The sequence below is a fragment of the Ictidomys tridecemlineatus genome, chromosome 5, assembly GCF_052094955.1.
Source record: "Ictidomys tridecemlineatus isolate mIctTri1 chromosome 5, mIctTri1.hap1, whole genome shotgun sequence".
In the NCBI taxonomy this organism is placed as follows: Eukaryota; Metazoa; Chordata; class Mammalia; order Rodentia; family Sciuridae; genus Ictidomys; species Ictidomys tridecemlineatus.
Window position 1 is genome coordinate 2,514,077 of NC_135481.1, and position 15,080 is coordinate 2,529,156.

General features: G+C 40.8%; 1 protein-coding gene across 3 annotated transcripts in view; it reads right to left on the reverse strand.

Moving 5' to 3' along the window:
- Nucleotides 1-4,263: 4,263 nt before the first annotated feature.
- Atp10a (ATPase phospholipid transporting 10A (putative)) overlaps nt 4,264-15,080 on the reverse strand; it is a 189,852-nt gene continuing 179,035 nt past the window's right edge. For 2 of the 3 annotated variants that reach the window (XM_078049104.1, XM_078049106.1), the window contains 6 exons: nt 13,567-13,692; nt 8,640-8,840; nt 6,468-6,548; nt 6,285-6,389; nt 5,746-5,933; nt 4,264-5,594 (listed from right to left, as the gene is read on the reverse strand). In XM_078049104.1, the coding sequence (XP_077905230.1) occupies nt 4,976-5,594; nt 5,746-5,933; nt 6,285-6,389; nt 6,468-6,548; nt 8,640-8,840; nt 13,567-13,692 (1,320 nt within the window). In that variant the 3' untranslated portion in view covers nt 4,264-4,975. The remainder of the gene's footprint in view (nt 5,595-5,745; nt 5,934-6,284; nt 6,390-6,467; nt 6,549-8,639; nt 8,841-13,566; nt 13,693-15,080) is intronic. The other variant, XM_078049105.1, reaches the window with a different exon arrangement.

Below are 15,080 nucleotides of genomic sequence, written 5' to 3' on the forward strand. Positions count from 1 at the left end.
ATACCCATTACCCCCAAGTCCTGTATATACAATGTAATGAAGTTTGTTGTATCTTGGTTCAGCAGATATGTACTCAGAGTGTAACACATACCAGGCTTTCTGTTAGGCATTCAATTATGTTTTAATGAATTAAACATATAGTAAATTATGTCTAATCGTGTTGTCATGAAGGAGCTCTTTCATGATGTTTCCCTCAATGGATGATGTATTTTGGATATATGGTGTCTGATATTTGTATTTCTTGAAATTACTACCATAACTTCAGACATTCACTCAAATTGTTTCACCACCACATATAAGATAAAGAACATTTAAATACACAATTATTTTCTTCTGATTTAGCCCCCAAGTGGAAATACTGGGTCAAGGAGAATGGATATGTTCAAGATATTTTGTTCTACTTTGACAAATTTCTTTCCAGAAGCCTAGTTCCCACTCAAACAATATCAGTGCTCATTTCATTAGTCTTTGGCCAAAAAGTGACTTGATATTTGCTTTATTGATTCATAGTGGTTATTTGCACCACACAACTCTTTTCCATATGCAAGACACTTTTCCCTAATGGGTTTGGCCTTTTGATTTTCATTTCATATTCAGAACACGTGAAATACTTTAAATGCAAATGTCTTTCCTCTTTGGGGGTTTTAGCCATCATTTCTTAATGGGAGAACCATCTTCCCTGTTCCTCAACAAAGCTCCCACTCTGGGACTGACCAGTGGGATCCCAGGGCCTAAGCAAAACCATGGTCACAGCTTTTTATGCTTCACTGCACTATGGAGCTGAAGGGGTTTGCAGGAGCAGTGTCCTGGGCTTCGATTGGTAGATCCACATAATAATATAAAACAGAGTGTCCCATTTCAAAAGCGGCAAAAATGATGCCAAGAAGGTTGAGGCAGGAACTTCAGGCACAGTTCATTGGCTGTGGGAAGATGAGGTTGGGGTTTATTCCCTAAACCCGAGGTTGGCAACATGTTAGGAGTTGTCCCAAGTGCCCAAGGGAGTCCATCTTCTCCAAAAGTCTGAGGCTACTTGATTATAATTTCTTCTACTTATACTATGACTTTTGATTTCAAATTTAAAATATTAACTTGTTTGAATTTTCATATATAAAAAATGAATTATCTTTCTTTATCATTGGCTAGTTATCCATGTATAAATTTGTAAATATTTTTTACTGGTTCTAGGTCCTGTCTATTGTCGAAAGGTAGAGGCTACTGCATGGGAAAAGTTGTAAAATTAGTCCTAGTAAGTAATTAATGAAATCATTTTAGTTCAAGGATTCTACTCTTTGATGATAGGTCATTTTGAAAAAACAATCTTAATTACATTTAGGTTTGCTTCTAGAATTGGGCAACACTTCATTCTATAAAATACAAGCATTCCCTCAATGACTTTTATTTGTTGGGATTTTAATGTTTTTGCTGGTATATGCTTCCAGTGAAACTCTAAAACCACTTTATTTCAGAAACACCTAAACACAGAAAAAGAAGGGGAAAAAAAAGCTACAGAAATTGTTTGGAATGCAACACGTTTACAATATTTATTTCTTAACTTAGAAAAGAGTCATGTTTTTATAGTTAAGACTGGTTGGATTTCATCTTCCTAAACACTGGTGAGATGCCTTTATATTTATTGAAATTATTCTTCAGTATGTTAGGTATTTTTTTTTTTTTTTTGGCATTGGTGTTGTATTGGTGAATGAGATCTTTCCAAGCCTCTCTTCTGGTTTGCTATGGCTCTATACAAAAGCTGTGGTTTGTTTCCTTTATAGTGAGTCAATTTATTTCCTGCTTTCATTAATTTTGATATCCTTTTAGTTTATTCATTTGAATTTTCCAGGTACACAATCATATCATGTATAAGTAATGGTAATTTCAGTCTCTTGACATTCTAATGTTGATTCTTTTAAAAAATTAATCTTATTTGCCTTAGCCAGAATTGCTAGTAAATATCAAATAGTAATGAGTTGTAACAAGCAATTTTTCTTAACCTCTTTAGTTTTTTTTAACATTTATTCTTGAATTCATTCAACACTTACCAAACACATTCAAACTACTAGATTCTGTGCAAAGTGATGAGGTCACAAGGCAAACAGGACATAATGCCTGTCCTCCAAGAATTTTAATTGAATTGTTTTTGACTTTGAACAAACTATGCTGAACAACATTAAATAACTAGTCCAGCGATTTTGTTCCCAAGAGCAGAGCCAGCCTTAGATAGCCAGGCTTCCCATTTTTTTAAAGTTTATTCTTTTTAGTTATACGTGACGTAGAATGTATTTAGACATATCATATGTGGAGTAGAACTTCTCATTTTTGTGGGGGTACATGATGTGGAGTTACACTGGTCATGTATTCATATATAAACATAGGAAAGTTATGTCCAATTCATTCTACTGTCTTTCCCATTCCCATTGATTTTAGATTTGTTATTAGTATTTGGTAAGATAATCATAAAACTCAGTTCCATTCATGTTCAGTTGAATCAAACTTGGTTGTGACAGATTATTATTGTAAATTTCTATGAATATTCCACATCCTACAACGCAGCTAACTGTCAATGCCATTTACAATGTTTATTTCTTTAAACTGGTTTTGGTAGGCATATTCCCAGGGCCCCTGCCTGGATCACTCTATTACCTAAGACAATGTATCTACAGAGAAGAGATATCATTTGTAGAAAGGGTAGATTGTAAGGAAAAGAATATCTGGAACCTGGGCATTTTAAAATCTCAGATATTCAGGTTAATATGATTACGGATGGATACTTTGTGCTGATGACCATTAGCTTAATTCAGGAAATAGTAGAGTGTGTACCTTCCTAAGAAGATTCTTTTCATAATTGAAAGGCATCAGGAAGGGAGCAGGCAGGATGAGGACCACTGCCATCTTTGGTCCAGCAACACTGGCTACTGAAGCTGCCTCCAGTGTCCCTTGTGTCTCTCCATCAAACAGGACCCAAATATTCCTCTAAATGTCCATGCACTCATGCAGTCCAGGTACTCTGGCAGTTCCAGCAAGAAAACCTCAAAAAGACACACTCTCATCAAAATGGCAATAACTGGTTGTAAGGCTGCCATGCAATCTATACAGGGTGAAGCTAAGGAAACCCGGACTCAGCTTACAATGTGTATAGAAGTGTCCTCTCCCTTCTGTGGACGATGTGATATGTGGATATGATCAGGGATGACTCCAGAAAATGTATCATCAAGAACAGAGGCAGGCTTGGAACAAAACTAACCTCACCCCTATCCCCCAAAAAAACTAAAGGAAGAGATGAGGGGGAAAAGCCCTGTGTCTCAAGTCATTCTGCATTGCTGAACCAGATTACCTGAAACTAGGTATTCTATAAAGAACAGATCTATTTTCACAGTTCTGGATGCTGGAAAGTTCCAAGGTGCTTGTGTTTGGTGAAGGCTTTTCTTGTGGCATGTTCACATGGCAGAAGGTATAAGGGCAAAAGAAAGCCAAACCCTGCAAACCTTTTTGATAGGGACAGAAGCCTCATGACCCAAACATCTCACCCAAAGACCCCACCTCCCAACACAGTTGCAGTGGGAATTAAGTTTCTATTGTAGGAATATTGGAGGATACTTTCAAACCACAGCACCCTGGATTCTGGTTTGATGAGTCCAATCACCTGGAGCCCATCCTCCTCAGGACCTGCAGACAATGAGCTATGCCTTCCCTTTCATTTTGACCAGAATAAAGTATGTTTTCTGGTACTTATAATGAACCACACTGATTGGATAACTAGAAATTCTTCCCCAAATTTCACTGTCCTTTTGTTCTTTTTTCATTGCTATACTTGGCAGTAGGTGTCTACATGAGCCAGAAGTCCTGATAACTTAATCAGATACCCTGCTTATTTCATAGCTTCATTACTGAGCAGAGTGGTCATGACATTAATGACTATCTGACAAAGTTGAAATAAAGGGCTCAGAAAAGAATCCCCAGTAGATTTTTTTTTAAAAGAATCTTTCCCCCTTCTTATTCTCTTTTTAGAGGGACAGAAATAATGGCTCATCAGACAAATGCCTGAAGATAATTGCTCAAAATATCTAGCCTCTTGGCAGAAAGGGTTTGGATAGTGCTGATGGCCCCGGGCCAGGAAGCTGAGGTATAAGGAGCTGGGCAGTGACAGGGTAGTGTGTCTCTGAGCTGTTTTCTTCATAGAATCTAAAAGGAAGTTCCCCGCAGTATTCAGAACACACTCCATAGGTCATATATTAATACTTCATATGACTGTGGTGACTGGACACGTTGTCTTTGCAAAGTGAAGTTTGTTTATTGCTTGTGATGATCTTAACAGGCAAAATATTACATAGGGCCGTCATACCTACAAGATCTTTACAAAGTGCCTGCATTGAATTGAGCATCAGAATAAACTTCACACATGAGTTTTTCTTGAGTTCTCACTTTCCCCTTCATGGGTAAAGCAGAGCCACAGTCCTTCTGGGTTGGTAGAAATGGAAGCCAGTGGAGGGATATGTCCTGGGAGTTCACATGCCCTACCCTCTATCACCTCTCCTCACTGCCATCCATGTCCACACCCACCCAGGTTCACTGGGCTTAATCACAAGAGTGAATTCAGGGAAAGCAAGGGTCACGCATGTTGAAGAAAATAAGTCCTATTGCCTTTTCTTACAAAATGAGATGAAAAAATAAATTCAAAGACACTTTTTAAGTGTCATTCTTCTTTCAACTTATATATATATATATATATATATTTATATGTTAAAGCTCTTTATTTTTCTTTTCAATATACTCTACTTAGAACTTTAAAAAATAAACTTTCTTTTTGGTACCTCTTGTTTCCTGTGTTAACCTTGGAAACATTTAAAAATATATCTCCCTAGAACTCTTCTGTGCAAATAATAAACATAAATAATATTAATATCTACGTTATATATATATAAAAGGCCATTTCAAGGTTTTCACTGTGACGTTCTGCTGCTGTCCCTTGAAGGTGATCCTAGAAGTAGTCTGTGGCCTGTCCCTGTAAGCCATGTAAGTCCTGATCTGGCTGTGGGGGGCTGGGCGGGAACTCTCCATCCTGCTTGTCCATGTGTAAACTACTTCTGGAGAACTGGAAGACACTTCCCAGCCCACTGACCATTGAGAGGGAGGAGATCCAGTTGAGTGAACCGAAACTGGGCAGGTTGAAGAGGGACGATAGAGGGGGTTCCTGGCTTGTACTGGTGGGTTTCCTCTTGGAGTCCTCAGGACACGCTTCTAAAACAGCCTCCACTGGCCTGGAGGATCCCAGGGCCTGAGCATCCAGTCCCTCCTGCATGGTGTCCTCTCTCAATGGCATGCTTATGTCCACTGTGCTGAGCTCCCTGCTGGTCTTTAGGGAGCAGGATGGCTGCTGTGTGTTCTGAGAAGCTTCTGAGGCACAGTCCTTGGAGAGGGTCTCAGAGGGACTCATGGTCATCCCTTCCGAGAGCTCTGTTTTTGGGTCTCCAGGGAAATGTTTCTGAACTAAGATTTCTTTGTGAGTTTTGGGTTTCTTGGGAAATTTCTTGGCTGACTGGCGTGCCAGCTGAAGTTGGGTTGGGAAGAGGCTCCCCTGGAGGGCTTTGAAAAACAATCTGGAAAGAGCACATGAGAGAAAAAAAAAAAATCAGATACTGCTACAGGTGCCTGTTTCCTGAGACTCTACTCACACAGGGGGAAATGCACAGCCATGCACATGCTCTGTGTACTCACTTAGGACTCAGAGACACCATCTCTGATACCCACCTGGGCAGCAATGCAGTGATAGGTGCTATGAGGCAAATCAAGTAGAACACGGGGTCTCCCAGTAATGTGTGCATGGTCCAATAAGGGTTAGATGGAGGATAACATGTTGCACAGGAAGCATTGTAAATCAAGGCCACAGTGAAAAATAAAAAGATACTAAAGACACAAGCTGTCCAGTTGAGCCAGGTCTGAAGGAAAAACAGAGAGGGGTTTTATTTCAACTCAACAGTGGCAAATAAACCCCAACAGTCATCAGTGAGTGGAGGTGATGTTCTATGGTCTTCGTAAAAACTGGAGTCTTTGTCATGGGTGGCTGGTAGGGCTTAGTGAAACCTCAAAAGCTTGTGGACCAGCCTGGGACAGGGGCATAGGGGCAAGATAAGAAAACAAGACAGTGAGGAATGTTCAGAAGTGTGGGCAGTGGGCAGTCTGCTTAAAAAAAACAAAAACAAAAAACTATATCTCATGGAACCTGCTGGAAGTGTGGGGTCTGCAACATGAGGGCCCCTTTGGGATGTGACCATGTCTGCAACTCTTACCCAGGTTCTGGTTTCAATACCCAGGTGCAGCAGGAAAGTGAACAGTGCGATTGCTGTGATGGGGGTTCCCCAAGTAAACATGTCCACATCTGAGTCATAGTAGGCCTGAAAGACAGCAGTATCCCATGACTGTGGGTCCCCAGATGCAGCTGATGGGGAAAACTATGCTGTGTGTCAACTTACCAGGTAAGGAATGAAAAAACAAACCAAGCTCTGGAAGGCAGCATCAACCATGTTTAACCAGAAGGCACGTGGCCGATATTCCTGGAACACAAAAACAAGCACGGAGATTATAGGGAAATGCTCATCTCTTCAAATGATGTTTTCTAGGATGCTGCAGCTCTGAATGCCAAGCATCAGACAAAAAACTTGCTCTTTAGGACTTTGGGAAGGTAAGGCTCTAGTTGGTAGATAGAACCCCATTACCCAAATGTTTGCAGAACTGTTTGTAGCTGAGTTGCTCTCTGGGATCTTTTGTACCAAGAACACAGGCTATAGTAGTTACAGGTCAACAGTGAAAGAGGAAACTGATTTCTAAATCTTACTAGGGAACATTTCCATCAAGTAGGAAGAACACTTGACATTCTGGGCATTCTCCCTGATTTGAACCCTTCCATCCCTTCCACTTTGTCAAGGTTTGGTGGTGGGTCCCACAGGGTGTTTCTTAAAGTACATCTTAAATTCTAAAACTAGATGATGGATGTGTCCCAATGTTAAAATAAAAAAAAAACTCTCATTCCGATTTAGCTATGATTTGATCAAGTTGGTAAAAAGTTTAGAGGGGGACCTTTGGGACATGATGAAGAACAGATAAAAACCTCAGTGTGAATACTGATGGCTTTATAAAAAAGAGAGAGATCAGAAGAGACATAGCCACACATTTGCCCTCTGTCCCTTGCCATGTGATGCCATGCGCTGCTTCAGGTTTCTGCCAGCAACAAAGTCCTTACCAGATGCAGCGCTTCAACCTTGGACCTCTAATATTGTGAGTCAAATTAGTAGACTGCCTCGATATTTTGTTACAGTAGCATGAAGCAGACTATATACTCATGGGCCAAAATGATCTTGATATTGACAAATGGAATTTTCATTACCTGGGTGATCAAATTTATATTTAACCACCTAAGTCCTCAAATACCTGGCATGGGCTCTGGCCTACAGGAAATGCAGAAAATCAGAAAGAAGCACATACTAGTACTTAAGAAAAGTGTTGGGTACACTCCTCCTATTGGTTACTTTACACACAGGACAAACCTGCAGCATCTTTGCCCCATGGCTAGCCAAGGAGACTGAGGCCAGCTAAGGAGATAACTAGTACCAAACAGAAACCTCTTCATTTGCCTTATCCAGAACCTTGACAATACTGCCCAGCCTGTCAATGTGGAAATCAAATGACCACGGAGGTGGACAGGGGAAGTTTTGTAAGTTTTGTAAGTTTTGTAAGTGAACGAACTCTCAATTAGAGATTATTGTATGATAAACGGGGTATGGCATTCTTTTTTTAAACACACAGGGTGCAAACTTGCCAGAGAAGCACTTAGATGGTTTATTTGATGGCTGGCTGAGAATAGCTGGTGGTTAGTGTGTCAATCTTGTGGTGGTGCTGATGCAAACATATATTTACATCTGTTTATTCTTCCAATGGTTAAATGGTTTTCCCTATGGGTCTGTCTTCTTAATCCCATTGGATCATTTTTAAAACAAAAACAAAAAACTTTTTTTGGCATTCTTTTAGAAAAAATCCTATCTGAACCTCAGTCATTAGATTCAAGGATCTGGGATGGACTTTTCCTTGGGCTTTTTTTAAAGAACTAGGGTGGAGATGAACTCAATATACTTAATGCACACTAAAAGCTAAAGCTTTTAATATGTCGACCTTTGGGGAATGTTCAAAATCCAAAAAACATGGGGTGTTGTGGAATCTTTAGGAAGTTGGGCCTGAGAAGGAGGTCACTGGAGTGTGCCCTTTAAGGGATAGTGGGACTCTAGTCTCTTTCTCTTTGTTTTCTGGCTTCTAATGTTGGCCGTTTCCTCCATCATGTGCTCCCCACCATTGCTACATAGCATCCCCACTGAAAAGTAATGGTTATACTTTATCTTGGACTGGAACCTCCAGACCCATGAGCTAAATAACCGTTTTCTTTTATAAGTTAAATATCTCAGGTATTTTGTTATAGAAACTCAAAGCTAGTACAATGCACACTATGGGGTTCAAAGATAGCATCTGTTTTTATCCTTCCATAGGCTGGATTCTAGAATTTTAACGATTTGTGCAAAGTGAGTATTTAAAGGGGACTTGCACTTTCTGGAAGGTGAACATAGAAGCAAAGGGCCAGGAGACTCAGGAAAGCTTACCTCCATATTCTGGCCACTCTTGTAGAGCTGTGGCTTCAAAAGCAGCACATGGGCTGGTACATCCTTGTCCAGCACCCCAGTCACAAGCTGGGGAAGTGACGAGAATAGTAGATTAAAGAAGATTAGATACCATTGGTCAATCATTGCAGATGCAGAGAAACCACAGTAAAACTGGAACCAAAACAGGAGGCCCACGAACATCTGCAATCCAGAAAGGAAAAATGACAACAGGCGATTCTCTAGTTGTCTTTACAGTTAAATTCTGCAGGACCCTTAACTCCCTTAGATGGGAAACTGAAAAGATTAAATTGATAGGCAGCAATTCTTCCAAAGGCAGCCTAATCCTGGAGCCCTGATGTAGGTTTCTGCCTCTGACTGTCCCTCCTTCTCTTCCCCCAACTCTTCTCATTCCCTTAAACATAAGGGACTGGAAGCAGGAATTTAGAATTCACAGGAGCAGTCCTGTGAGGAGTGAAGAGCTGTATAGATCATTAGTATAAAACAAAATCAAGGTTTGACAGGGTAGTCTAGGGCTGCTTACATTTCAAGAGGGCTAATTAGCTGCAACCTGTGGCTTCTACCCAGGACTCTCCTCTGCTTATGCTCCAAACAGAACCTACATCTCTGATTTCATTTCCCTCTCTAGTCACATACCCTCTTGATAAGGAACAGCGGGCAATGATTGACTTCTGTTGAGGGTAGCACAACAGCAAAGGTCATAATAGTGATAATTTCACTGCCAGGACAGAGCCCTGGCTATCCACTGGGCTCCCTGCTGGTGGGTGGGTATAGGTACCATCTCTGATCTTAACAGCTGGGAAAGTGAGGTCCAGGGAGGTGTATTAGTCACCTTAAGCCCATGCTCAGTAGAAGTGGGAGCTGGGCCATTCTCTTCCCACTATTACTACATCACCGAGAATCAGCAGCCCATGGGTAACATGGGAGGCAGGGGGAACAGCAATTTACTGGTTGCAAAGTACTATATTTTGTATCTTAAAATGCCCCCAATGGCCCAGATGTTTATGGTTTGTTTGCCAGCCTGTGGTGCAACTAGGAGGTGTTAGAACGCTTGGAAGATGGGCGAGTGATGGAAGCTAGGTCATTGGGAACATGTCCCTGAAAGGATAACTGGGACTCATATCCCTCCTCTTCCTCTCTTTTACTTTCTGGCTTCCATGGGGTGAGCAGCATCCTTCGCCACACAGATGTACTCCTGTCACAATGTACTGCCTTGCCATGGGCCCAAAGCAACTCAATCAACTGACCATGGGCTGAATCTTCTGAAACTGTGAGCCAAAATAAACCCATCCTTCTCACGAGTTGTTCATCTCAGATATTTTGTTATAGTAGTGCAAAGCTGACTAACACACAGAGCACTCCTACAATCAGGAGTAACTTGCTTTTGATCCTACTGCTAGTGAGTGACAGAAATGAAACAGGAACCCCCACCCCCACCCCTGCAAACACCTCATCCACCTGCTCATACCTAGAAGCCTCTGTGTTTGGCAACTGCTTCTCTGAGGCCTCACTCTGAGGCTGGGATTCAATTACAGCAGGTAAGCAGAAAGGAGGAATGAACTAGCAAGGGCATGAACAGTACACCAGCTTTCCTTGGTTATAGTCCCAGGCAGACTTACTCTGAATTAATTTCCTGTACAATTTGGCACATATAATTTCATTGCTATGCTTCAGTTTCCTTGTCCACAACATGGACATAACCAATGATATTTAGCCATGGGATTGTTTTGAGTACTGAAGGACCTACAGCATTTTTAAAGCTCCCACCAAGGCCTGGCACACTGTAGATGCTCACCTGAGGCATGCTGTTATGTCAGTAGGATCACCATTTCCTTAGTTTGAGATTCAAGCAGGGCTGGTATTCTCACCATTTATAGAAAAGGAATTGGAGCTTCCAAGAGGTGAAATAACTTGGCCTTGGTCATTGTATGAGCAATAAACCCAACTTGTTCAACTTGGTTCAAAAGAGAAAGTGGTACAGTGGAGGAACATTCTCTAGTGGGCACCACAAAGCCTGGGTTTGGTTCTGAAGCTGCAACTATTGACCCTTTTAACACTGACTCAGTCACAGAGTAACCTTTCTGAGCTTCAGTTTCTTGACCTGAAAGTGGCTTTTTGCGAGATCAGGAGAAATTCTAGTCCATGTGGATGAAACATCTCCTCCAAGTCCTGTTTCCATCTATGGTTGAAATTTCTTACAAGGTAACTTTCCCCTTCCATGCCAACAAGGGATAAATTAGGAACTTTTCATTGACTTTCTTCCCTTTCTTCCTCCCACAGGTGACTCTCTTGCACTCACCCCCACAGGCTCAGCCTAATGAGTCATCCTCGAGCAAATGGAGTCAAGGAAAAGAGGAAGAAAAGTACTTAGATAATTGAGTTTTTTTTCTTTTTCCTGTACTACCAAAGAGCTTTGTTCACAAACCACTGTTACCATGGAAACACTTCTTCTTTGCTCTTTATTGGGAAGGAAGGCCAACTTATTCTTAAAACCAATGAATCTCTCATAATAGAAAGCAGAGTGATTCTACTTAACTCCTCATGTAGACAAATGCTTGTTGACAAAGGCCCTTCATCTTATATGGAACAGAAACAGGTGCCACTTTGCCCTCCCTGGTCCTCCAACAAGGACAGGTTCATCATGACAAGCAGGGGGTTTTGCCCATCCTAAGTGGCCACTCTGGCTTTTGTTTGCATTTAAAATGTTGAGTGGGAGCTGGGGATGTGGCTCAAGCGGTATCGCGCTCGCCTGGCATGTGTGCGGCCCGGGTTCGATCCTCAGAACCACATACAAACAAAGATGTTGTGTCCACCAATAACTAACTAACTAACTAAATAAATATTAAAAAATTCTAAAAAAAAAAAAATACATAAAATGTTTAAAAAATAAATAAAATAAAATAAAATGTTGAGTGGCTTGGTCTATTTCTTTGTTGCTATTCTCTTAATCTGAGAAATTTTAATTGGGAATTAAACTGAGATTGCTAGCTGAATTCCCAAAATTTCCCCCTCCTCGAGCCCCCAGAAAAAAAAAAAACACCCAGAGAAGGCAACTACAAATGGTCCTGAACCTATCATCGTTCAACTTAGCTTTTTTTTTTTTTTTTTTTTTTTTACGAAAATGATGAGAAAGCAATATGCCTTCAGGAGAAACCTAACCTTAAATTTTGAATTTGGATCTTTGCCTGAACTAGGAATGCGTGGTCCTATCTTCTCAAAATGCTGGGCAGTGGCTTTGAGCTGGAGCTCCAATCAGCCGTGAAATCACAAGAGGAAACAGCAAAAGCTCTGCAGTGTGCTGTGCAGCTAAGCTATGATGTTACGTAGGTTAGGAGTATTCAGTGTGTTTTCAAATTGGGATATTTTCAACTTGCAGTAAGTTTACTGGGAGAGTTACTCCATGATATGCTTAGGAGCATTTGCAACTTGCTATTGTTCCTACTGCTAGTGAGTGACAGAAATGAAGCAGGAACCCCCACCCCCACCCCTGCAAACACCTCACCCACCTGCTCACACCTAGGAGCCTCTGTGTTTGCAACTGCTTCTTTGAGGTATCACTGTGCTGGGATTCAATTCCAGCAGGTAGGCAGAAAGGAGAAATGAACTAGCAAGGGCAGGAACAGTATACCAGCTTTCCTTGGTTATAGTCCCAGGCAAAACTCTGAATTAATTTCCAGGCCCAAACCTATCCAATTAGACATGCCCTGATTGGTTCTGATCATCTGTATTCATTTGCTAGAAGACATTTTGAAAATCAGGAAAGAGTGAGTGGGTGGGAGAGGATGGGAATGGAAAGGTAGGCGTCAGCCTCGGGAACAAACCATTATGAACATGAACAAAGGGTATGCTGATGTCAATTTAAAGTTAGCATGGAGATTTCAAATGGAATTAGAAAAATATATACTTTTTAACTTATTTTATTCTTTTTCAGAAGACTACAGGATAATCTTGACATTGGATTTTTGATGTCTAGACAGCTAGATTTTTGTATCTACCCTGGAAGGTCATTTGTACCAAGAGTTTGTTTAGTACTTGTTATACTGGGTATAAGGGCTCAGAGGCAGGACCACTGAGCAGCAACCTAGCAACTTTTCAGCAGAGTATCTGGAAATCTTTCATCAGTGGGGCAGGATTCTGTGACAGTCTTGTGATCCATCCTGCAGGACTATGTAGAAAGCATTCTAAAGACTTAGCAGTGAAGGAACTAAGATGAACATTAAAATTCAGATGAAATGGATAAAACAGGGCACTATATTCACTCCCTAGACAGAAAGAATGATCTGCAGCCTATCTGGCCTGGGCAAGACTTCACTGAAGGGTCATTTTAGCTATAGACAGAGCTGGCCACAAGGGGGCGTGTCAGCCCTGCAAGCCCAGGTAAGTGTGGTGGCCCCTTTCCTGCCTGGCCTAAATCTGTATAGCTTTGACCTGGAGACTCCCTGACAGGCCTGGGATGGGTGTGTCTCCAACAGATACAATTGAATATTGGAATCGTAGTGTGACCAAGTAACCTTATGATCCCAAGACTACCAAGCACACTTCTACTAATTCTTTGATCTTCCCTATCTGCTCTAGAGAAAGTAGGGTGTCTATAATAGAAGCACACTCCTGAGAAGCACATATACAAAGTGACTCAGATTCCAATATTCAGTCACATGTGGACCCTCTTGTTCCCAGGACCTTCTCCCTCAGAAGTGCAGCTGCTCTCATGTGCCCATGAGTTGGTTTTCTGAGCTTACAGGATGCAAATCCAGACAAGGACTGGAGGACTGAGGGACATTCACAGAAGCTAAGGAGGATGGAATGACAAGAGGCCCTGGGGTGACTTACAGGTCTCATTTAGGTGATGATTCTAAATATGCCAGGCCTTTTAATTAAGAAACTCTAAAGACCAGTATCTAATACCTACTGTGTTTTTGTAGAAGAAATACAGCACCATGTTGGCCAGTCGGGAGTAGCACCAATGTCCATGGACAATTAAGAGTCTCTCCAAGTATCGGAATCTTGGCACTGCAAAGTCACTGGCCATCACTGCCTTGAAAGGGAGAAGAATTCCCATTATTGGTGATGCCTCACACAGCATAAGGTCTGTCTTACCTATCCCAAATGCAAGGCAAAATATGGAAGGAAAAATCCAGCTTCAAACACCGTTAAGTGTGACTTGACCACTGTCTCCTTCATCATCTCTTTTAATTAAAAATGTTCAATCTCAATAAATCAGGGATATCACTTTACAGGATTAATTTAAGGCTTCAAACATTAGATATGTAACTGATGTGTTTAAAAAAGATTTTGCCTTTTTTTTTTTTTCCTAAGTCCCTGCTGGGTTTTTTTCTCCTTTATTTATTTTTGATTGGTGATTTATGAATATATATAAAAGTGGAATTAACTATGGTATTATTTATACATGCACATAGTTCCATGCTATCTTTTAACAACCCACAAACTGCAGATGAATGGAATTTTCCCACTTTTCTCCATCTCCGGATGTCATATTCCTCTAAACCACACCATGATCTCAACCCAAAGATCAACCATAGTTGTCTTTTTTGTTTGGCCACCCTGAAAGTACATTTTGCTCTATTCTCCCCAGAAGAATAAATAGTCATTTTACTGTATTATTTAATAAAAATTGACAAGAAAATATCTGTATATGTTTAGCACACACACATAAATCCAAATATTTACCATTCCATTATTTGAATCTGCAGATGAAGAACCCGTAGATATGGAGGACCAAGGGTAAATCTACCTTGGACCTAATCTTAGCAGTTCCCTCACCCTCATCTGACTTCAGTCACTATTTTGCTACATGTACAATTTTCTTCCTCCAGGAAGTTTAAACAGAAATAAGTTTGACTTACTTTTGCCTATTCACGATATCCAGCACAGCACCATGCAAATGGTGGAAGCTCAAGAAACATTTGTTGGGGGAGGGTGGGGACCATGGGTGGAATGAAGGAATTTTGGATTGGTGAAAGGGGAGGGAGTGTAACAGGGGGGAATGTGGGTTTGAAATATGGTGGAATGAGATGGACATCATTACCCTAAGTACACCTATGAAAACACAAATGGTGTGACTCTAATTTGTGTACAACCAGAGAAATGAAAATTTGTGCTCCATATACATATTATGAATTGAAAAGAATTCTGCTGTCAAGTATAACAAATTAGAATAAATAAATTTTTAAAAAGAAACATTTGTTGATTGAACAAAATGAATAATTTTTTTAAACTTTTTCAGCATTTCTCTGTTTTCACGATTTCTGGTAGCGAAGAGCTGACTAGGGCAGTGCCTGTCAATCTTACATGCAGAGAAACTTAACAAGTAAATATCTTTTGTATTAAAGACCCTAATGTTAAGCAAGTGTCTGGGGAGAGGACACAGCTGCCACCACTGCTCCTTTACTCAAGGTAAGGAGC